Genomic DNA, 22604 nt, shown 5'->3' on the forward strand with positions numbered 1-22604 from the left:
TAAGTCATGCATGGATTTCAGTGAATAGTAGAAAAATTTCATTTCAAGTATAAATTGGACCTCTTTTTCTCCGTTTTCGACTTTCTTGAACTCACAGAAGCAGCAGAGTATAGCATATGGCTCATGTTGCAAACTAGAGCCGAGGTGCCGCGTCCTCACTAACCAGATGGTCCTGAGAGCTTGCACTCTAGGACTAATACAATAATTTATGCAAAGGTCTTTTGTAGAGATGCATTAAATAAGCGTATTTCATTCCCTCTCCTATAAAGACCGTACTAGAAACTTCATACCGGGCACATAAAGTATTCAATACGGTAATTATGGTTTACTAATTACTTTTAATTAAATATCCATTTCTTGTTGTAGAGATTGAAATCGTACGTCATTTCTGCTTGAAAGATCCTAAGAAGATTTATGGCAATTTCATTGCGAGTGTATTAATGTCGCGCTTCGTAAAAAAATTGTCGATCATTTTGTTCCGGTTGTACTCGAGAGTGAATAGATGAAGATAACGTTGACAACGAGGGATTAACGAACGGTGCGTGATAATCGTAACGACAATAAGCTAACGATTCCCATCGAGGTGTATGTTGCATATCCAAAGAAGTATTTGTAGTAATTGGTGTACTATTAGCATAGTAGCTCCTCTCAGATACGCTCGGAGGGTAACTGTATTGTGGTTCTAAAAGACTTTGGAGATGTCGTATGTACGTAATCGCATGCCTAAGTGATTCGATCTTTGAAAGCTTTTTGCCGGGTGGTTTACAAATCGGAAGCTTCGATCGTAGAAGTTCGAAAGCACGATTCATGTCACGCATTCTTGTCCGTTCACGGTCGCAAGCTGATTTTTTGTAATCTGAGAATAAAACTAAAATTAATTTAATAGTAGTAATATCTAAATTTTTGGTTGTTTATTATTTTCTCCACCTTTCTCAGTTTGCGATGGTTCTCTTTGGATCGATTTTATGTTGGTTTCATGAAGAATTTCTAGATGAGGATGAGTGTTTATCACTTCCGGTTCGGGAACTCTTATCACAAATACTCGATCGTTATTTTGTTGACGATCTTCGAAGTTTTCATCCTGCCATGATCTTCTCACAAAGTGTCGTCGAGATATATTTGTATTTTCTATACATAAATATTTTATTGTTATTCTTTAATTATTTTTTGATAATTATTATTTTTAAATATGGATATAAATTATACCTGACCCATGTCTTATTAATTGATTCTGCAAATATTGGTCGACATTGGGAATCTTAGACGGTGAGCTTTCTTCTTGACTTAAAATTTCTTGCTGTTGCTTAGAATTTTTATCTAGATCCAACAATATAGGCGAATGAGCGCATTCTTCATTAGTGCTATCATTTTCTGACTAAAAACAAAAAGAATTTGTTTTCAAGTATTCCATTCTATAAGATGGAGATCATAGGGCATGTTTCAACTTTCATAGTTTTTCAACTTAAGATGGCAGAGTTAAGTGACTCACTCAGTATAATTATAATTATAATTATAAGTATAATTTCATAAGTTACCTTTCTTTTTTAAAAATGCTTTTTGAAGTAGCAAATTCTTATCTACTATATATATCGATTGGTTTAATCATCTAAAAACGTTTATTCGTTTAATTCTTGCTCTCGAGTTTAAACGCGCTTTTCTCGAAAGAGTATTTCAATCGTTAATATCTTAAAAACAAATGTTCTAGTTAGTTTGAAAATTCGCACAATTATTCTTTACGCATATACTTTCCGCTTGATCTAAAATCAAGTAAATATATTACAACTTTCAATTCATTTATGAGTCGCAAAGTGAAGAGATAAAACACGCCACAAAAAAGTTTAAATACATTAACTAATAACCAGTACTAATCGCCAAAAAAATGTCAAAATTTTAAATATGAATGAATATGTACAGAAACTTTCAAGATGCTATATAATATAGTTTTTCCAAACGAAAATTCTCAAAATTTCCTATAATGATACGTCTCCTCGTAGGAATACTTCTGACTTCGGACTCATGTCAGCAAGGGGTTGAAGGATTTTACCTCGTTTCTCGACAATTCGTTGCCGTATTCCTCCGAGTCCATGCCGAAAAATCAAACTGTTATCAATAGAGATACCGGCTGATCGCTCCTGGGACAATTTGGACAAGAAAGTTCCAAAGGTACTGTCGATCTACCTTCTTCGAGAAACTTTCCTAAGGCATATATCACACGCGACTGTCGAACTCGTTTGTCGTTGGATAAGATGTGGATCGGTCACAGACAGTCGTTATTAATGTTAATTTTATCCATTTATTAAGTATTCAGGTGTTCCAACAGAGATTCTCAATTTATGGAGAATCGTCATTAGATCTTCGGTTCAAGGGTACAAGCTGCTTAAGTAAAGCTGTGCTAAACTTTAAGGATTCAGGCTTAAATTCTTGCGGAGAAAAGATATTTTTAAAAGTTTTTCTTGTATTATTGTAGATTCTTTACTTAATACTTAATGAATTTAGGTTGGAAGCATTTTTCTGTTAAACTATCCAGAACGAGCTCAAATATAGCGATGGCTGACGCGTATTGCTCATTGTATAAAACTGCATAAAACTATCGACTTTAAAAAGACTTCGTTGTAAAAAACGGCTGTAACATTTTATTGCCGAGAATCATTTTTAAAGCCATACTTGAGCTTATATTCAATTTTTTATTTAATTTCGACAAATAATACAAGAGTTTCTTCTTATCAAGACAAATGAGAGCCACTGGGATGATCGGAATAAAAGTGGGAATGTAAACATCGAAACATAATAGACGCCCGCTCGATGGAAATACTAATGACACAGACGATGCAAGTATAACGGATTGCGAAGAATAACGATCATTTTCGAGAATGCGTTGTATCTGTATCATTATAGAAAACTGTATCATTATAGAAAAATTAAGCATTTATGTGTCTGGGGGGAAGATCAACCGGATATCGAATATATTAAATTATTCTCACAGGAGTTCTTAATCGCATCATTTGACAACTAGCTCATCTTTACCACTCATTTTCGTTCATAAAATATATATAGCAACATGATATTACCTCTTTGAAATATAAAAATTGAAATAAAAGTCCATTGTATACTTTAAATTTAAAACGTTGTAGAATTTTGAAATAGTAACTTGGACATTTTTTGCTGAACATTTTTATCTAAAGAAGAAAAGTTGTTTTAAATGTAAATGTCTTTTCTAGGAAAATAAGTCGTTAAAAAAATTCGCAATTCATAATTGTGTAATAAATAAATACAGAGATTAATACAACTTGTGAGACTTTTAAGAAGCTTGAGGATTGTTAAAATTAGTCCTGTAAGCAATTTTATTTAACTTAGCATTGTATTTCTTGAATTAGCAAATGATCTTTCTTTTTATTATTTTATTATTATTATTATTATTATTGTTATTACTATTGATAAAGGAAAAAGAAACATTTTTTGATTGCACAACACAGTGAATATTCGATAAATGACGTTTTCCTAATTAAATATAAAATGATTAATGCTATCGTTTGCTTTACGGTATTAATCAAAGCCTTAATCTTGTTGCAGGAAGTTGATGCTCTTATATCTTTTTATATTGTATACATGTGATTGTATACACATATATTGTATACATTGTATATAGTGTGATACATGTATATGGTAGATAGATCTTATCAAATAACGCAAATTGTCTCATAACGAACTTGAAATGTTGTCGAACATTACTATGTGTTTGACAGAAATAATATGAAAATATTACTTTTGTAGAAATATGAGAAAATCAAAGAATGTGTATATACATGTAATATTACGAACTTGCGGCAGGCATACGAGAATTGCCATAATCCACGAACAATATACCATAATCGTGGATGTTTTGGAGATAACGTTATAATAATTAAGAGAATGACAAATTGCGTAATATCTATCAATTGTTGTCAGAATGAATATGTTTAAATAAGGATCTAATGATTGTAAAAATTATATTATTTTACAAAATATTTTTCTTTTCTGAAATCTATCATTATTTTGAATTATTAAATTAAATATTGAATTAGATTGATACATTTTTTGAAAATAGAAATATAATTTAAAAAATATTATCGTTTCTTTTTATTAACTTTTAGTTTAGAAAAAATATAACAAAACTTCTAATAATCCTATATTTCTGTTAACAACTATTTCTATTAAGTTGCTTAATTAGCGGAAAGTAATATTCCATACAAGTTGCAGTAATATATCTACCAATATCTACCAATATGTTTAAATACTTTTAAATAATTGATCTCATACTTAATATATCAAAATATTCAGGTGAATTCATGCAACTACGTTTAAATGTTCAAATCGCCATGTTGTGACGTATCAGATCATTATGTAGCCAGCTAATGAGCATGCTCGAGAATGTTTTGTATTTACGTTTTCGAGACAGTACGGCATGGAGTCGAAAGATAAAATTGCAAACATACGAGCAAAATTCAAGGATGTTCGAAAATTATTGGATGATCTTGAAAAACACAAAACAAAATACGAACCGTATAAAATAAAATATCAGGCAATCGAAGTATTAAACTCGATGGAAGTAGATCTGACTAATATTTTGATGGATATGCCAGAGGAAGAAAAAGAGGAGGAGATAATAATGCTTGCTGTGGTACACTTAAATCTTGGTTTATTACATGCCGATACGGAAGAATTAAAAACAGGCGAAGAACAATTCATGAAATGTATAAAATTATTGGAAAAAAAAGAGCTAGAACCAGAAGCTGTTTTACCAGTATTAAGCGCTTTGAATCAGCTGGGTATTATATGGTCCCAATGGAATCAACCTACAAAAGCAAAAGACTTTTTAAATCAAGCAAAGAAAATCTACAATGACTTTATAGATACTAATAACTCATGTAGAGATCCCATTAATATGGCCCAAAATTTTGGCATTGAACAAGTTGAATGTGAACTAAGTCCTAAAGATGTGTTAGAGAAAATTCATACTTTAACGTTATATTATTTAGCTCAGGTATATCGTTCCTTGAAAGATCATCGCCAGTCTGCAATATATTGTCACATGACCCTGTGTAGACAATTAGGTCAAAATGACATTATGCAAGATTTAGATTATATTGATTGGGCACTGAACGCAGCCACATTGTCGCAATACCTTATGGAAAATACTAGTTTTACTCAAGCAAGACATCATTTAGCAGCTGCAATTTACATATTACAAAAATATGAAAATATATTGGAAGAGAAAACTAAAAATAATGGAGAAAGCGAAGCACTTGCAGCTGAGTGGGAAAATTTTAATCACAGAAGTGCAGACGTTGCCAGATGTTGGGCCAAATATGGAATTTTGCTTCTGATGTTATCAAAAGAAAGACTTTTACACAAAACAGAATCAGAACAGAATAATGATCAGTTGAATAGGGATTCTTCAAAGATAATTGATGACCTAAGGTTCAATGTCCTAGAAAAAGAGATAGAGTCAATTGCTAATCAGATTACGGATAAATATTTATTAGATTTTGAAGATGCTAAATTAGTCTTTCTAAATGTTCAAAAATGGTTAGAGCAAGCTAAAACATATTATACTTTAGAAAATCATGCATCTGATCATACATCAATTATACAAGATATTTCTGTAACTTATAAATATTTGGCATTCTTTGAAGAGCATGAAGATAGACAAGCAAAAATGCATAAAAGGAGAATAGACATATTAGAAAATGTTATCAAAGAGTTAAACCCTCAATATTACGAATCTGCTTGCAGACAAATTTGGATTGAATTAGGAGAAATATACTCTGATATTCTTGATATAAAACTCGACCGCTTACGATCGTCCGATGAAAAACCTGCACCACAAATGCTAACAAAAATTAATCACTTAGCAAAAAATTCCATAAAGAATTTTCAAGCGTTTCTCAATTCCTTACATATTCGTAACTCTAGTTCTGATATACAAGAATTTCCTGATGAAATAATGCAACCAGCCTTATTTTCTTACTTCCACCTTGGCAGATTGTACAATAAAATTATATCTCCTGACAAAAACATCCAATTGCAAAATACGCAACAAAGTATTAATGCATATAGATTTATAATTGATTATTGTGAAAAATATCCTAAAGCAGCTGAGGTGATGAAAGTAGAATTAAATCTATGCAAAGAATTGGTAAATTTATCGGTACTTAAATCAAATCATTATCAATCAAAGTAAATATGTTACAAGAAGAAATAATTGTTAAATAAAGCTATATTTAATTGATGCACACGTAATTTAATAAGCTGTTCAATTTAACATTATTTGTGTAAATTGTGAATTGCTTACAGAGCATTTTGATTCAATTCCACATCTCTTTCATCTCTATTGTTGTGACAAATTTTAATACTTCGTTTTCGTAATTGTAACAATTCCTTCATAATATCATGATAGAATGATAATATAAATACGAATAATATAAAAATGTAGTGTACATTTATTTCATTTTTCTTTCAGATTAAAATTTATATTGCATATTTTAAACAATGAAAAATTATAAATGAATAAATTTTATTGCTAGTAAAGTTTCCTAGTTAATTTTAATTTATTTTCTTAACATGTAGATGAAAGGTATGCAAAAACAATCAATGTAATTATGATAAGACAATTTTGTATTTATTTCATATAATAAAAAATCATTTTTTCTCCACTTTTTTACTGGCACCAGTAACCTTTACTTTCTTAACCTTTTTTTTCAATCTGTAAAACGCAACGGTTCTTATTTTGTTTCTGATCTGTCTTGCTTTTCTTAGCTTAAAGCGGTCAAAATCACTAAGTTCCAAACGCTGAAATTGAATAAAAATGTATCTTAGTTACTACGCAAAATGTAGCTACATATGAGAACATATTCTTTATAAAATATTAAACCTACTTTCTTCTTAGCTTCGACCTTTCTTGCCCACATAGTCTCTTTCCAAAGGTCATTAATATTTGCAGCTTCCCATGCCTTACGTACAACACGGGTGGATCCAGTATATGGGAAACGTATACGGAATTTAGTTAGGTGGAGCTCATTTAACCTCATCTCAGAACGTGGGACATTTGAAGCAGGGCCATCAACCAAAACCTAGAAACATAACTGAACTTTAATATACAATGTTTATTATATCTATAAAAGGAAACAATTAAATATTTTGGCATCAGTTAAAGCATAATGACATCAATTAAATATCAGTCGGCAATTCCTATCAAGATATTGGATCATCATTGTATTACTATTTAAAAAACAAAAACCCAATTTTGTACAATATTAAATATTTCAATTTAACATTTAATAAAAGATATAACATATTTATAAAATTATCTTACCCGATTTTGATCGATGATGTCTACAATAGCAACAAGTTTACCCTTGTACGGGCCATCGCTCACATAAGCGACGCGACCAGATTCTACAAACCTTTGGAACGGCTATTGAACAAAGAAACAATCCCATTATTTTAATAATAATGAACAATTATCATATTACAGCTAAATTTTATATCAGTTATTGTCTGTATAGGTATAAACAATAATTTGCAACACACAAATACAACTACCATGTGGCCGAAAACTGTGATAGGTGTAAGGTTATATCAAATAATTTTTTATATTTCTTATACATTGTCAAAAATAAATAAATGTAAATTAAACTATATAATGTACGTAGAAGATTTTCTTATTAAAACAACACCCTTTATATATAAATACTATAAATTATACGTGCAATGCACGCCAAATTTAAAACCACACTTCACTTACCATGGTTTACCGGAAACGAAAGACCAATATAATCCATAACCGGATAAAGCATTGATGATATCAACTGTTGAAAGTAAGTTGTCCCTATTAAAATTGTCTTATAATAAAATTCCCTAGATGTAGCATAAGTAAACCCCAAATACATATTGGATATAGTTCCTAAATTTACAGCATTAAATCGCATTTTTGACTTTCATATATACTATGTAGTCGATATGTGATCGAGTCGGTACTGTACTACTTCAATTCCTAGGACACGAGATCTTATAATTTCGTTTGTGATGACATAATTCTTGTGCGAAATAAATATTTCTCATCACAAAATGTTTTATAGTTATATTTAAAAAGATACAAATATGGCTTTAACACAAGTTGATTCTACAGATTATACCACTAAATTTGATTGCATAGTAGAAAAACTACTTGTATTGACAAAAAGGAAGAAAAATAGTGAAACAAAGTTGATCAACAATTACCTTTATGATCTTAATAATCTTGATTATCGATATTTGACAAGTTTAAATAATGATGTAAGTTTAAACAAACAATTTAATTCATTGTAATTAATTTTTTTTAATATATAATATTTATTAAAATATGTATCAAGTAATTTAGCTTATATTAGTTGATTGTTAGTTTAAATCAATACATAAAAACATAATAAAAAAATTGCTTTACTTTTCAATAACATTTTAGGCAGTACAATTGCTGATTGAACAATTATGTGTTATCATTACACCTGCAGAAACTGTTTTGATACAAAATTTTTGTAAACTATTAGTCAATGTAGCTCAAAACAATATTGAGCTTCAAGAACAAACATTTATATATTGCAACGAATGGATTATAGAAGTTTTTAAATTTGCCTTACCAATTACGCATAATAATATGCTTTTAACCTTAAAAAGTTTATTAACAAATAAACAATTTGGTAATATTAATCATGTAGGTACAAATTTTTTAAAATTATTTTATATCTATAAATGAAATATTACAAATGCATAATATTTAGAACAATACATATTATTTCAGTATTTGAAATTATTAATTGAAGATGATCAGTTATTAAAAAAGTATTTAAATCTATCTCATGTACAATGGTCTGAAATTCACTATAGTGCAATTAGTTGTTTAGAAGGAATTTTAATGAGCTATAATAGCACTTTCGTAGCAAAAGAATTGATATATATCATTAAAGATATCACACTAGATATTGTTTCTTCTTCTTTATATTTAAATGACAATAAATATTATCATACGAAAGTGAGTAATAAATATGGAATAAAGTTAAACTGTGTAGTTTTCATTATCATTATTGGTAAATTAAATTTTTAGATATTATGTTCGTGCTTACATATTCTGCAAATAATAACAGTTAATGAAATGTTGCCACATTCCATTGATTTCATGGGAGAAATTTTGGGAGTAGTGCAAGCATTTTTATTTTATGGTCTCAAGGACTATCCTCCCATAAAACCACAGTTACTTCGTCCTGCAGTAATGAATCTTCCAGAACGAATTCATATAATTCCTAAATGTAAGAATTTGAAGAATCACAAAGCAAAAGTAAGAAAACTACCAATTAAAAAGGTTGGTACTGAAGTAAAAAATAACACTGTACCAGAATGCAAAGGAGTTAGCTTATATTCAAGCGATTCTGATACCTCAGATACTGAAAGTAATAATTCTGTCTTTATGGATTCTAAAGTAAGATTAGAATCTGTACGGTTACTGCAGGTACTCGTTGAAAATTCACCAAGTCGTGAAATATTTGGATTTTGGCCACAAATTGTTGCCACTGGATCACGAAACAATGCTAGAGTATTGACCAGAAGTATTTTAAAGGAATGTGTATCTAAAGTGAAGCAACATATGCTAAGTACACTAACAGAATTATTGATAGATGCTAAACCTTTTCTAATGCATGCAGAAGATGTCCATCATACATCTTTTATTACCTTTTTTGGCACAGTATGCCTAATGATAAAAGAATTGCATTTCACATTATGTTTGATTTTAAATGGTGAAACAAATGTAGCTGTTCTAACCCATGGTTTAAAATGTGCTGCTGCTTTAGTTCAAGGCACACCATATACACGTTTGAAAACAGGACTTGCTACAAAATTAATGAGAAATTGTAGACCATACATATTTCACAAAGGTATTTCTATTGTTAATATACCTTCTTATTAAAAAATAAAATTTTATATTTATTATGTCTTACATAGATCCAACAGTTCGTGTTGCTGCACTGTCAGTTTTTGAAGCTATTGCTTCCTGTGATCCAGTAACCCCAGAAATATTTGAAATACTCGTAAAGCAATCTGCTGTAAACATAGCATCAGATCAACCTGTGAATATTTCAGTTAGTGGCAATACAGAAGAAGATGAAGAAGGAGAAGAAGAGATAGATATTGAAGATCTAAAAAATAATTTGATAAATGAATACAATAATGAATTATTCAAAGAAACAAATATTTGTTTTTTAATTCATGTTTGTTTGGAAAATATATCAAATAAGGTATACTTACATTTTAAGCTAAAATTTTACATGAATGATATAAAGCATAGAATTTTTTTGAAAATAAATAATCATGTATCCAATTATTTAGACAATGAGTACACCTGTTCGTCTTCAATCACTAAAATTAATTGGTAGAATGGCATTTAGTACTGGAAGTCTTGTGTTTCCACATACAGAGTTAATTACAATGACTTTAGTAGGAATCATACAAGATTCTGAAACACAAATAATCTTACACTCTTGTCGGGCTCTAGAAATTATGGCTGGTTGTCTCATGAATATTGATTCAGAGGATAAAAATGTTTCAGTATTTTGGAATATTATATTTGATCCTATAACGTCCCTTCTTCAACATCCACAAACAATAATAAGAGAAGCTGCATGTGATTGTCTAGGCAGTATTAATTCTATTATATTTGCCCAACTTCAAGTGAGTATTTATATAAAAATTGTATTACTAAAATTTATTATACATACACATTTCATATAAACTTTTTTTTAGAGACAGAAAGCAGTTCTAATCATTACAATATTATTTGGCGCAGTGCATGATAAAGAAAGTGCTGTAAGAGCTGCTGGATTGCGAGCATTGGGAATGTTAGTCACATTACCTGCATTGAAAGAAGAAACTGGGTTTTTAATGGATTTAGCTGATATAGTTTGTTTATCTGCTGATGATAAAAATCTTGGCGTTCGTATTAAGGGCGCCTGGGCATTAGCTAATTTATGCAATTGCCTCTCTAAAGAAACGTTAGTTATAAACATATTAAATAGTTAATTAATATCTTTTATATTTGCTTACAACTTAATTTTTTCTGTCAAAATAAAAAATCTGTCCTTGTAGAAATCACGAAGAAGTAGAACCTATTCCTTTGGAAATGTTATTACCACAAATTTATCAAGTCAGTATTAAAGCATCTAAGGATAATGATAAAGTAAAATGCAATGCTGTTCGGGCTCTTGGAAGTATTCTGTATTTATGTCCTAACAAACATATACTGAAAGACACATCATCAGGATTAGAGGCTCTTATAAATTGTGCTACTGTAGGAAACGATATGAAGGTACATAAATTAAAAGATTGTTATTGCATCAATAACTCTTTTATTGCATTATTAACTGTTATGTTAATTAAAGGTTCGTTGGAATGCATGTCGAGCTCTGGGATTAGTTTTAAGTAACAACCCAGATAATATATTACAGCCTTCTTGGCGGGTATGTAATGAACAGAACGTAAATTCTTTAATTTTTTTATCATAATAAATACAATTTTATTGATTTAGTAGGATCAGGTGTTTCCTGTATTGTGTAACTTAATTTGCGATAGTCCGAATTTTAAAGTGCGTACTAATGCAGCGTGGGCATTATATTCCTGTAACTCATACGGAAAGTATATTATAACTTTATGGAAGAGTCTTATCTTAGCTTTTGAAAATTCTCAGCATGTACCGAGTTACATCGAATATCCTCACCGTGACGCTCTTATTCAACAGGTAATTAAATATGAAATTATAGGTAATTACTAAATAATAAATAATATTAAATACTAAATAAATTCTAGCATAGTTCATTAAACATTAGTCTATCAATATCTTCAATATATGTTTTTAGTTATGCCTTACTCTTAGCCATGTGGCTACTTGTACAGAAGTGTCAGATTTGCAAAATCTTTGGACAGAAATAAGCGAACATGTAGATGATGTTTCGAATTATGTGAAACAGTTCCAGGTATGATTTTAATATATCAATCAATAAAAGATTAAATTGTACAGAATCAATATCTAAATATTATTATATCATTTTTACAACCTTTCCATATTTTAGGAGATCATTGTGCCTGAAAAAATGGGAGATTTAATAAAGGCAAAATCTCAATTAGAAAAATATATGAGAAGTGCTTCCTTATTAGAAGAACGAAAGATTGCTCAAGTCTTAGCAAGTATTTTTGAAAGAACTAAGAGATATGACAACCTAGATAGTGTTGTCTTAACTTAACAATTAACAAAATAATAAATTAATTGTATATTAATAATACATATTCATGTGCATCCAATATTTGAAATTCTAACAATAATTGTGCCGAAAACATACATACGTGTTTATTTACACAATATAAACATGTACGTAGGTATATTAGCATGTATGTATATAAACGTGTAAAGATGTACATACAGAATATTAAAGCGCAGATTAAATTTATTTAACAAATATGTTCTTCGAATTTTTTTAAAAATAAAATTTATATATATAATAATATATATATATTATTTTTATTACATGACGTCTTAATTTAAATCTTATTTATCTTTGCTAAGAAACTGAATTGTTCATATTTACACATATTTCCTGCACCATTAACTTCATTCTTATTTATGTATTTACAAGAGTATTCGATTGTTTAGACTAATTCTCATCTATAGAACTTGTATCTTTAACTTCATTATTAGATATATTTTGGACCTCATTATCATTTTTATCTCCTGTCTCTTCTTCATCTAAACTTTCTTCATCTGAATCAGTATTTGCACTTTTGTTATGCTGTTCTACATTTCCAGTCTTCATCTTTTTATTTTGTTTCCATTTCTGTTTTTTCTTTAATCTTTTTGCTCTTTTCTTTGCAGTTATTTCCTCAGCTATTCTTTTATTTTCTTCAATCTTTCTGTGGTATTCTTCATCTAAAAGCTCCTAGTGAAAACATTACAAACATATAACAAAATTATAAAAGTTAATAATGTAAAGCAAGTAAATTATGAAAATAGCTTCAGTTACATAAATTTACATTTTATAATTATTTCTATTTTACCTTGTGACCTTTTTCTTGAATAAATTTTTGCCTTGCATATTCTTTACGCCTTAAATGTCTGTATACGTGAAATTCTCCACTACCAGCACCAGCACTGCTACCCATTACATTACGAACAAATTCTGGTACTGTAGGTGTACTTTTAGCTTTAGGCCGTTCTGGTAATATGATAGGCTTTTCCTATTGCAATAAATAAACATTTTATGATGATAATTTAGATATCCTATATACATCTAATCTTTTTTTCCTAATCTTTCTAGGTATCCTACATATGAAAAAATAAAATATTTCTGACACCCATGTTTTTAATATTCGTTAGGATTAGAATTGAAGAAAAAAGACAACTAAGATTGATTTTTTAATATTTCGATATATTTACCGGATTTTTCATTAATTTTTGAAGTTTTAAGCGTTGCAAATCAATTGCTGTCTTTGCAACAACAGGTTTTTCTTCTTCTTTTTCTTTATTTTCTGACATTATAATATATTACCAAAAAAAAGAATTTTAATTCAATCAATTTTAAACTAATTCACAATTCTTGTCAAATGGTAACAGAGAGAGGTTATGTACATGACAATAAAAGTGAAATATGCAGAAAACAAAATCGATTTAATTACATCGATTTAATTACATCGATTCCAGATATACACAAATTTAAAAGTATAATCGTATAATTAGTCTTATAAGAAAAACTTTAAATCATAAATATATGTATTAAAAAATATTTAAAAAAATTTTAGATATTTTTGTATATTTATATCTTTGATATACGTACTACAGTACATTATATTTTTAATAATGCTTCCAACTTTCTTTATAATTTTATTTTTATTATAATTTTTGTTATAAATGTTAACTTTCGCACTTTATTCATAAAATTTTGTTTGCTATATTTTTATACATGATTCTAAAAAATGTTAAGTGCTACTTTTTAATAATTACATGTACACATATAAATCATATATTTTATTTAAAGTAAAGTTTATCTTCTTAAGATTTAACTATCTATAATTAATAATTTTTATTATATTTATTTTGGCAAAATTTTATGATATATATTTATATATTACGATATATTTTTATATTATGATATATTTTTATATATTACGTAAATGATATGTTATATATTGTTATACTGAAAATACTTGTTATAAAAAAAGTAAAAATGTTTAACAAAATTTTTAGCTGCGACTACAGCAGAATTAAATTATTTTCTTTAGTGAAATTTTTCTCTTAGTGACAGTAGTAATATGTTACCAATAATTCTGAAGCGATCCAGTTGGTAGCAGTAATAGTAGCAGAAGGCTTTCAATATTGACGCACATTGACGCTTATCAAGAATCCTATAATCGCCGAAAACTGAAAAAAGATCTGCTGTCAAATTCGAAGTAATTTTCACAAAATAAAGCATATTATTATATATCTTAGGAACAATGTCAGAACCCGTAATAGATGAAAGGTAATTTTTGAGCAAGGTCTTATAGTAAATGTATTTTCAATGAATATTTCATTTTTTTATTATATATTAAACTATTTTATAGAGTAACTGACGAAATTGAAGCACTAAAAGCGATATTGCTTGACGATGAATTAAATATAAAAGAAAATGACAGGTAGGTTTTTTTAGGGAATGTAATGTTTGTAACCTAATAAATGAACTAAATCAATTGTCATTTTGAGACTTTCAATTATTATAAATTATAGGTAATGTACCATTAGAAAATGTTATTTATGATTTAAATATTTGTTCCATTAACAAAGCATTTTAAATTTAATATTTATATATGTACTTATATAGGAAAGGAAGAAATTTTAACAGTAAAGTAAAGTAATATAAAAAATATAAATAATATAAAGGAATATAATATAAGAATATTTATCTTCATACAAATGTATGAAATTGGAGGCTTAACAGATATTCCTTAATAACACTGTCAGTGTTATAATTTTATACAATATCATATATTGATTATATTAGTTATTATTTGTTAGAAGTATTTTTAAATATATATATATATATATATTATATAATATATATATATATGTAGTATTTGTAAAATAAAGAATTTGATATTTTTAATACTCTATGATTTACTTATATTTATTAATCTTTATAATAAATTCTCATTGAACCACAAACTAACTGATATTAGAGAATTTAGAAATTTATGTATTGTGAAAAATCAATGTTTTTTCAGAGGTGAACCAGAATGTATTGAAACTGTGTTATTTCCCTCAACTGGTGAAGATTCACAGTCTCAATATGTTTGTGTAACACTGATTGTTCAGTTACCTGTGGGATATCCTGATATATCACCTACTATTAGTCTCAGAAATCCCAGAGGTTTAGATGAAAATACAGTGAGGCTTATGCAATCAGATGCAGAAGCAAAATGTAAGGATTTCATAGGTCAACCAGTTATGTTTGAACTCATTGAGGTATGTATCACATATTAGAAAGTGTTCTATGAATAATAAAATATGTTGAAGTATACATTGAGCTTGTGTAAAATGTATGTACAAGAGTTATATTTAAATTTTATTATATTGCTATTCAATTTATATCAGAGTTACTTCAAGATTTTGTAGTGTTTCATTTATTATCTCCTTTAGATATTATTATGTTATGTTTTATTACTGTGCTTTTGTAACTATTATTTTATTGGCTATATGCTATGTTTTGTATCTATGCGATATTATTATAACAGTTAATAAGAGAACACCTTACAAGAAGTAATCTTCCAACGGATCAGTGTGCCATATGTCTGTATGGTTTTCGAGAAGGAGATGAATTTACAAAAACTGAATGTTATCATTATTTTCATTCACACTGTTTAGCAGCGCATGTTGCTGCTGCAGAACGATATTATAGAGAAGAACAAGAAAAATTGCCACAATGGCAACAAGATGCGACAAATAAATTCCAGGTATACTAATATGTAGTTATGAATATGGAACTAAACAAATTTGTGACAGTCCTAGTTACCATTAAACATAACATATTGTTTCAGGCCATATGCCCTGTGTGTAGAGAATCCATCAATTGCGATGTAGAAAGCCTATGGTCTGCTCCACCTCCAATTGATGTTGAAGCTGCTATTGATTTTTCAGTAACTGCAGAGCTGAGAGAATTACAAAAACAAATGGCAGCATTATTCTTAAGGCAACAACGGAGGGGTGGTATAATTGACTTAGAAGCCGAAGGTGTGAAAACATTGGTTAGAACAGAAGATGAGCCAGGTGCTACTACTGAAGGACCCAACCCTCCGGGAACCAGTTTAAATGCATATTCAAATCAAAATATGCAACCTGTTGATCATATGGTATGTTTATATGTTAAAAATAATGATAAAGATTGTATTGACAAATTAAATAGTAATCATATAGAACTTTTACATAAATTTTTTACTTGTTAATGAAAAAATATATAATTGATAATATGTATCTAAAGATTCTAATATTTATAATTTGTAATTTTTGTTTTTTTAATTTTAATACTTTAATAATAAAATATTTCCTTCAGCAAATGCCACAATCAAAACAGTCCTCACAGACACAAAATCATGCTCACTATCAATCAAGGCAACTACATCATAATTACCAAGGTCATAATAACCATGGCCATCGAAACAGAGGTCGTGGACGAACTCATTATCGTCGTCAATTTGACAGAGTTAGGCACACGGAATCTACTCCCAGATGACAATGGGTTCGAGATAAATTATTTACTGTCTGGTCTTCTATTTTGCTAAGTGTATACAATAATATGAACAGCATTAGTAGCATAATTGTGTATGTATTATATAATAACTGTTTAATTTCAAATCACTTTTATGTACTAAAATTATAGGTTTCATTGTTCGGCAATATTCCCGTTATAGCGGTGTATAAAATGGGATATGTTGAGACTTCCAATCCATTAAGACTCCTGAAGCCATGGTGCTCTTTTAAACGATCTACAATCGTACAAAAGTTAGTTCTTTTTTTAAATATAAATATGTATACAGAGCTGTAAGTACTGTAGCATATTACAAACAAGCAAAAGAAAGAAAAGATACCCAATCAAAATGTTATACTAAAAATATTTTATACCAGTCATTTAAAATTTAGCAGTCTCGGAGTATAAAAATAACATGTATCACTTTCAAATTAATCATTTTTACATAAATTTCATAACTTACAATACTCATTTATTAAAATTTATTAATATAAAAATTTATTAATAATATAGATTGTACTATATAACAGAGCAGACATGGATCAGTGTTTAAAGAAATACCTGTTCATTCCTTTTAAAGGAATCGAAAATTTCACTTTTGCTCTATGCATATATTCAGAAGCAATGTAAATCTTTAGAAAAAGTATGTAATGCTATTATATATCAAGTTTAACATGTGAAATATACCTTTCTCTCAAGAGTTGAGAACTTTGGTTTAATGTATAAATCAACCACTACTTCTGAAAGAACACTATTCAAAAAATAATGTGAACAACGCAAAATGTTTTCTGCAGTCATGTAGTATATACATTGAAAAAATGTAAGTCTTTGATTTTTGTAATTTATTTGTATTTTGTTTTCTTCATTTTATTTTTGAACATCTTGTTAAAAAAGAGATTTATTGTAAATATTTCTTTGTTGGGTGCAAAAGTAGGTTTTGTTAATATGTAAAAATCTTCCTTGTAATTGTGATATTTGAAAAAGAGTAATAACATAAAATAGGAAAAAATTTTAAAGAATGAAAACATTAGATCATTCCAATTCAAATAAATTAAGATATTAATTTTATTATAATAATGTAAATTCTTCTTTATAGCAATGACATTTAGCAAAATACATTTGACATTAGTTATATATTGTTAAGGTAATTATGATCTCTAAAAATAGAATAGAAAATGCTTTTATAAACGATAAAATATTTCAGCACATGTAAAATTACGTAAAAAAGATTAATTATTTTTATTCTTTTTTAAACAAAATACAACATAAAACAATAATATTATGCATTTTTTGTAAATTATATTTTAAATAATATAAAGTAATATACTGTAAATCAATATAAAATACCTTTATTTTCACTTTGTCTTAACAAAAATGAACAAAGAACTGTCTGATTGAAAATTGTAATGAAATCTATATACCATATAGCTATTTGTTTTTTATATTATATTTTGTATATATTAAAATACTTTACCTAGTTCAATATGAGTGTAATTGGAATAATACAAAAAGTTTCTTCTAAATCTTTAATTTTCATTACAACAAAATTTTTATTATATGAAATAAAGAAGTAAATATTTTTGTATCTTCATGTTGAACTTACATTCTTTTAAAAAGGATGAAAATGAATGAATTAAATGTATTTCTAAAATCAGATTGAAAGAATAATATTTCTTTATTTTTAAACTTATTTTATATAATATTTATTTATACATACAAGTACCAAAGAACTTATATTTAGTTCAATACATTCAAAGTAAAACTTTGTTGTTTTCTTTATATCGATACTATATTTACCTGTGATATTTTTAAGAGAAGAAAAGTGTAATTCAATTTTCAGTACGCTTATTTTATAAATATGTATGTACATAACTTTTTATGCCAAAAATTAAAAATTGGAAGTTCAGTATGTATTTATAACTATAGAATCTTTGTAATCTTGATATATGTTTCTTACAAATGTAATAAAAATATTCAATGAAAAAATCTTTTATATATAAATTGCACTAATATTAAGCAAATATTAAATGCAATAAACAAAAAAATTTTCCATGAATAAAATTTTAATGTATGGCTAATTAAAAATAAAATGAATTATAATATAATAATATTTATAGTGTTTTCGAAATGATTAATGCAAAATATGTTACAAACAGCTTAATAAAAGACTTAATAAAACATTCAATTCTCGTTCTATAAAATCCTATATTTCATATATTTGTCTTAAGTATATATTTGTCTTCTATTATTGACCCTTTATTTATTTTATTATTTCTGAAATCTATAATTTTCTATATTATTATTGCTTAGTTGCAAAGTTAATAGCTTCTAAAACTTCTGATAAAATCCTAAGACTTCATTAGATATTGCAATTTCTATTTCATTAATCCAATATCACTGCATTAGAACAAAGCACATTATTTACATAAAATTCTTATTTTCCCATGTTATATACCATATCACAAATGTTGCCAAAATAGTAATTTTCACTTTTTCTACTTAAAAAAAGTCATTTCATTATAATTCTTATTTATCAAGAAAAAGGTATGTAAAAAGTATTTTAAAAATATCTGTGAAGTGACTATATATATATTTATCATAAAAAAATATATATAACATTTATAATAGATATTACTTACAAATGAAAGGAATCAACGTTTATAAAATAGAATCTATGACTCTTTTATTACATTCATTTTATGAAAATTAACAGATAGGATATATTATAAAAGTAACAATATAATAATTTAGCGATATGTATGTAATATTAATACATTCATATCTTTGTTTCAATCTTGAGTTAATGTAATTTAGTAACAAATAAAAATAATTCTTTTTTTATTGTATTTTGTATTTAAAATTGTGCATAGCATTTTCATCTCGATTAGGAATGTATAAATTGTTAGTTTTGAAAAAAAATTTATACAAATAAATGTTCAACTTAGGATGCTTATAACAATAAAATTATAAAATTAATAATAAGTTAGTATATGTACAATTAATTTATAATCAATATTATGAATACCAGTCATTGGATATGTAATAAAATCATAAATGATTGAAAATAATTTAATACTATGTAGTATATTGTTCCTTTAGTTTATTAAGTTTTAATTTTAACTGTTCAAGTTCTGTTTGTACTGGTTTATAAAAGTCCTTACATTGCAGCAAAATATTGGAAGCTGCATCTAATAATACTGGACTGATAGATTTTGGTGAGGGAATGTCTATAGAAACAGAACTAACAATACTGTTGTCACCATATCCTTCATCAATACTTTCATCCGAAGTTTTTGCTAGTGCCTTCAATTGATCTTTCAAATCCTGTAGGATAAAACCAGTTTTAATACTAAATATCTTGATAAAAATAAAAAGATTATGAATGAACAATTAATGTTTATATTAAAAAGTTAATGTAAAAAATTACTTTATTTCTCATTAAAACCTGTTTTAGGCATTCATGTAAAGAAACTTCCATTTTGTTTTTCTGAAACAAAATAGTTATAAGATAATTATAAGTAATCCCTCCATAATAAAGTCTTCTACTCTTATATATACATTATAAAATAACATTTTATACCATTGTGGTTAAATGTCCCTTTATTTGAATTCCATGAAGTTTATTTTCTAAACTTTTAACTTTTCGTTTTTCTTGTCTAAGTTTCCTGATTAAAGCAGTGTTAGCTTCATATGATAATGTTTTTAAACGTTTATTTTCATTTATTACATCTTGCATTGAATTCAATTTTTCCTCTGCTTCTATATTTTTTGATTTTAAAAGTTTATATTGTGCAATCATTTTAGTTAACTGTAATCGCAATTGAAAGATTGCATCTTCTATCTGACTTTGTTCCTGTTTAGAAGACAACAGAGTAGTCTGTAATGCTTCATTCTCAGATTTTAACTTTTGAATTTCAAGTTGCGTTTTACGCAATGTATCAGCAGTTTGATTTTTCTCAGTTTCACATTTCTGTATATTTTCTTCCATAGTTGTAATTAATATACGTTGCTTAGCCAAAGCATTTTCCATCAATGTTTTGGAAACTTCATTACCTAAAAGTCGTTTTTCTAATGTTTTTAACTCTGCTTTTGTATCTCTTAATTCATCTTCTGTTAATTCTAACTTTGTGGAGATATCTGGAGAACTTGATGTATTGATATCTAATGATTCTAAAATACTGTTTGATTGATTTTGTGTCTTTAAGTTTTGTACCTCATATTCCAAGTCTTGCTTTTCTTTTCTATGTTTTTGAAGAAGTTCTGTATAATCTATGTTTAATTGCTTATATCTAGCATTTATGTTTGCTATTGTTTGCTGTCTTTGCTGCAAAATTCCTTGATAAGTATCAATTTCTAATTGTAAAGTTTTCTTGCTTGCTTGTAGACCATGTACTTGAGATTGATACCATTTTACAGATGCTTCTGATGCATCTAAATGATTTTTTACATCTGTTAGAGTATTTTGTAATTTTTGTTTTTCCTGAACTACTAACTGCATTTCTACATACAATTCTGTGATTTTTCCTTTAAGTCCTTCATTAGCAGCAATTCTGGCATTGAGTTCAATACGCATATTTTCTAAATCTATTCGAAGTCGCTCATTTTCTAATTCTAATAATGCAACACGTTTTGATAATTCTATATTTGAAACATCTGGTGTTGATAAGTGTCTAATATGAAATTCATCGGCCATCAATTGCAGAGAATCTGTTGATGTAACAGAATCTAACTCTCCTTTAAATGAATCAGATAAATTGTCCATTATTCCAAATTATACCGTAATTTAATGTGAATAGTGTATTTTTTCTAAGTTTTCTCTCATTAAATGCAACATATTATGAGTAGGTTGTAATCTAATTTTATAATCGAAATATATTAGTCCAGCACTGTTAACTTTGGAACATCTCGTATTTTGATAAAATATATATATCATGCATACTTTATTTTGCGAAAGTATTTGGTATTCTTTTTGTTATTATATTAGTAAATATGAAGAATACTGAACATGACATATGTTAATTGTAAACTATGTATATTTGTATATATATGTTTAAATGTCACTTCATATTATATTTATATAAGAATACGACTACATACGTGTATAGTACACATGCAAATATATCCTTTACTTAAATACTTATCATCAAATATAGATATCTCAAAATTTATACAATTTGTGGAAAGAGCATAAGTATTTCATGAGAATGAACTTTATGATGGAAAATTATGGTATTATAATATTGTTGTTAGAAATGGAATCTAAAAAGTAGTATCAACTATATATGCTTCTTAATTTTAGACTCTCTAAAAGTCCACAATAATATTATAATAAAAATAATTAAAAATTACAGAAGGTAACCTATCGATTGTACAAGTGAAGATATATTAAGGCCGATTAAGATTATTCATATCATGGCGCTAGTATCGTTTTAGAGACAATTTCACAGAGACGATAATCTCAGTACTCAGTAGCGCGCATGGTCATTCAACGTCTTTGGATTAAGGGTGGGTCTGTTCTTTTGCGGGAGGGGTCGTGTAAATGAATCTAAATATAACAAACAAAAAATATTGTAATATCCACACAAAGATTTTGCTTATGCATTTTACTTGCGAAGATTAATATTGTGGGTAAAAGTGTTGATATTATATTTTTGTGTTCGATGCTTATTGACAGCGTAACGGTGACGAAAACTTCTTGGTGGATGGAGTTCTCTACGATTCGTTCTATCTTTCCCTAATTTCCAGGCCCCTCCCCCCCCCCCCCCCCCCCCCCCC

The 22604-nt window shown here is 27.7% G+C and overlaps 7 protein-coding genes across 13 annotated transcripts; 3 read left to right on the forward strand and 4 right to left on the reverse strand.

The window, feature by feature from the left end:
* Positions 1–78: 78 nt before the first annotated feature.
* Positions 79–2276, reverse strand: LOC100741774 (achaete-scute complex protein T8). Of its 2 annotated transcripts, none has more exons than XM_033324847.1 (4): positions 2045–2276; positions 1207–1375; positions 928–1128; positions 79–868 (listed from the first exon to the last, which is right to left on the reverse strand). In XM_033324847.1, exons 1-4 carry the CDS (start codon positions 2084–2086, stop codon positions 438–440), a joined length of 843 nt encoding a protein of 280 aa, XP_033180738.1. In that variant the 5' UTR covers positions 2087–2276; the 3' UTR covers positions 79–437. The 2 variants fall into 2 exon arrangements, with proteins under 2 accessions (XP_033180738.1, XP_012249628.1); XM_012394205.3 differs by having other exon boundaries at positions 79–856; positions 2045–2275.
* Positions 2277–4402: 2126 nt separating this feature from the next.
* On the forward strand, positions 4403–6279 carry LOC100741890 (KIF-binding protein). Its single transcript, XM_003485770.4, has one exon. The coding sequence runs from the start codon at positions 4442–4444 to the stop codon at positions 6218–6220; it is 1779 nt and encodes a 592-aa protein (XP_003485818.1). The 5' UTR covers positions 4403–4441; the 3' UTR covers positions 6221–6279.
* A 354-nt stretch (positions 6280–6633) lies between these two features.
* LOC100742009 (60S ribosomal protein L14) lies at positions 6634–7937 on the reverse strand. Its single transcript, XM_003485771.4, has 4 exons — positions 7784–7937; positions 7352–7453; positions 6915–7109; positions 6634–6828 (listed from the first exon to the last, which is right to left on the reverse strand). The coding sequence occupies exons 1-4, from the start codon at positions 7784–7786 to the stop codon at positions 6679–6681; spliced, it is 450 nt and encodes a 149-aa protein (XP_003485819.1). The 5' UTR covers positions 7787–7937; the 3' UTR covers positions 6634–6678.
* A 30-nt stretch (positions 7938–7967) lies between these two features.
* On the forward strand, positions 7968–12561 carry LOC100748034 (HEAT repeat-containing protein 6). Of its 2 annotated transcripts, XM_012394342.3 has the most exons (12): positions 7969–8313; positions 8480–8728; positions 8816–9046; positions 9119–9944; positions 10012–10304; positions 10396–10737; positions 10810–11057; positions 11152–11371; positions 11445–11522; positions 11594–11800; positions 11919–12035; positions 12132–12561. In XM_012394342.3, exons 1-12 carry the CDS (start codon positions 8140–8142, stop codon positions 12300–12302), a joined length of 3156 nt encoding a protein of 1051 aa, XP_012249765.1. In that variant the 5' UTR covers positions 7969–8139; the 3' UTR covers positions 12303–12561. The 2 variants fall into 2 exon arrangements, with proteins under 2 accessions (XP_012249766.1, XP_012249765.1); XM_012394343.3 differs by lacking the exons at positions 11919–12035; positions 12132–12561 and having other exon boundaries at positions 7968–8313; positions 11591–11732.
* LOC100742248 (PRKR-interacting protein 1 homolog) lies at positions 12546–13702 on the reverse strand. Its single transcript, XM_003485773.4, has 3 exons — positions 13490–13702; positions 13111–13290; positions 12546–12992 (listed from the first exon to the last, which is right to left on the reverse strand). The coding sequence occupies exons 1-3, from the start codon at positions 13586–13588 to the stop codon at positions 12711–12713; spliced, it is 561 nt and encodes a 186-aa protein (XP_003485821.1). The 5' UTR covers positions 13589–13702; the 3' UTR covers positions 12546–12710.
* A 669-nt stretch (positions 13703–14371) lies between these two features.
* On the forward strand, positions 14372–17534 carry LOC100742131 (E3 ubiquitin-protein ligase RNF25). 3 transcript variants are annotated; one of them, XR_001102805.3, is made up of 7 exons: positions 14372–14570; positions 14653–14724; positions 15310–15550; positions 15820–16038; positions 16123–16434; positions 16635–16903; positions 16962–17534. XR_001102805.3 is itself a non-coding variant. In XM_012394355.3 (7 exons), exons 1-6 carry the CDS (start codon positions 14545–14547, stop codon positions 16812–16814), a joined length of 1050 nt encoding a protein of 349 aa, XP_012249778.1. In that variant the 5' UTR covers positions 14372–14544; the 3' UTR covers positions 16815–16820; positions 16962–17534. The 3 variants fall into 3 exon arrangements, 2 of the variants coding, with proteins under 2 accessions (XP_012249778.1, XP_003485820.1); XM_012394355.3 differs by having other exon boundaries at positions 16635–16820; XM_003485772.4 differs by having other exon boundaries at positions 16635–17534.
* A 2116-nt stretch (positions 17535–19650) lies between these two features.
* Positions 19651–22566, reverse strand: LOC100742371 (spindle pole body component 110-like). 3 transcript variants are annotated; one of them, XM_024372587.2, is made up of 4 exons: positions 21338–21536; positions 20410–21260; positions 20257–20316; positions 19651–20153 (listed from the first exon to the last, which is right to left on the reverse strand). In XM_024372587.2, the coding sequence occupies exons 1-4, from the start codon at positions 21384–21386 to the stop codon at positions 19905–19907; spliced, it is 1209 nt and encodes a 402-aa protein (XP_024228355.1). In that variant the 5' UTR covers positions 21387–21536; the 3' UTR covers positions 19651–19904. The 3 variants fall into 3 exon arrangements, with proteins under 3 accessions (XP_024228355.1, XP_012249764.1, XP_003485822.1); XM_012394341.3 differs by having other exon boundaries at positions 20257–20313; positions 20410–22566; XM_003485774.4 differs by having other exon boundaries at positions 20410–22566.
* Positions 22567–22604: the final 38 nt, after the last annotated feature.

The sequence above is a fragment of the Bombus impatiens genome, unplaced genomic scaffold, assembly GCF_000188095.3.
Source record: "Bombus impatiens unplaced genomic scaffold, BIMP_2.2 scf_0080, whole genome shotgun sequence".
Taxonomy (NCBI): domain Eukaryota; kingdom Metazoa; phylum Arthropoda; class Insecta; order Hymenoptera; family Apidae; genus Bombus; species Bombus impatiens.

Excerpts from the sequence above, each read along its gene's own strand:
- LOC100741774 (XM_033324847.1), bottom strand. The coding sequence starts at position 2,086 with ATGGACTCGGAGGAATACGGCAACGAATTGTCGAGAAACGAG. Across the intron at positions 1,129-1,206 it reads ATTAATAAGACATGGGTCAG|AAAATACAAATATATCTCGA; the intron begins GTATAATTTATA and ends ATTTATGTATAG. Across the intron at positions 869-927 it reads ACCATCGCAAACTGAGAAAG|TTTTATTCTCAGATTACAAA; the intron begins GTGGAGAAAATA and ends AATTAATTTTAG.
- LOC100741890 (XM_003485770.4), top strand. The coding sequence starts at position 4,442 with ATGGAGTCGAAAGATAAAATTGCAAACATACGAGCAAAATTCAAGGAT.
- LOC100742009 (XM_003485771.4), bottom strand. Across the intron at positions 7,110-7,351 it reads ACATCATCGATCAAAATCGG|GTTTTGGTTGATGGCCCTGC; the intron begins GTAAGATAATTT and ends TTATGTTTCTAG. Across the intron at positions 6,829-6,914 it reads AGGTCGAAGCTAAGAAGAAA|CGTTTGGAACTTAGTGATTT; the intron begins GTAGGTTTAATA and ends ATTCAATTTCAG.
- LOC100748034 (XM_012394342.3), top strand. The coding sequence starts at position 8,140 with ATGGCTTTAACACAAGTTGATTCTACAGATTATACCACTAAATTTGAT. Across the intron at positions 8,314-8,479 it reads TGACAAGTTTAAATAATGAT|GCAGTACAATTGCTGATTGA; the intron begins GTAAGTTTAAAC and ends ATAACATTTTAG. Across the intron at positions 11,523-11,593 it reads TATTACAGCCTTCTTGGCGG|GATCAGGTGTTTCCTGTATT; the intron begins GTATGTAATGAA and ends TTGATTTAGTAG.
- LOC100742248 (XM_003485773.4), bottom strand. The coding sequence starts at position 13,588 with ATGTCAGAAAATAAAGAAAAAGAAGAAGAAAAACCTGTTGTTGCAAAG. Across the intron at positions 13,291-13,489 it reads AAAAATTAATGAAAAATCCG|GAAAAGCCTATCATATTACC; the intron begins GTAAATATATCG and ends TTATTGCAATAG. Across the intron at positions 12,993-13,110 it reads TTCAAGAAAAAGGTCACAAG|GAGCTTTTAGATGAAGAATA; the intron begins GTAAAATAGAAA and ends TGTTTTCACTAG.
- LOC100742131 (XM_003485772.4), top strand. The coding sequence starts at position 14,545 with ATGTCAGAACCCGTAATAGATGAAAG. Across the intron at positions 14,725-15,309 it reads AATATAAAAGAAAATGACAG|AGGTGAACCAGAATGTATTG; the intron begins GTAGGTTTTTTT and ends ATGTTTTTTCAG. Across the intron at positions 15,551-15,819 it reads TTATGTTTGAACTCATTGAG|TTAATAAGAGAACACCTTAC; the intron begins GTATGTATCACA and ends TTATTATAACAG.
- LOC100742371 (XM_003485774.4), bottom strand. The coding sequence starts at position 21,591 with ATGGACAATTTATCTGATTCATTTAAAGGAGAGTTAGATTCTGTTACA. Across the intron at positions 20,317-20,409 it reads AGGGACATTTAACCACAATG|AAAAACAAAATGGAAGTTTC; the intron begins GTATAAAATGTT and ends ATTTTGTTTCAG. Across the intron at positions 20,154-20,256 it reads AGGTTTTAATGAGAAATAAA|GATTTGAAAGATCAATTGAA; the intron begins GTAATTTTTTAC and ends TTTATCCTACAG.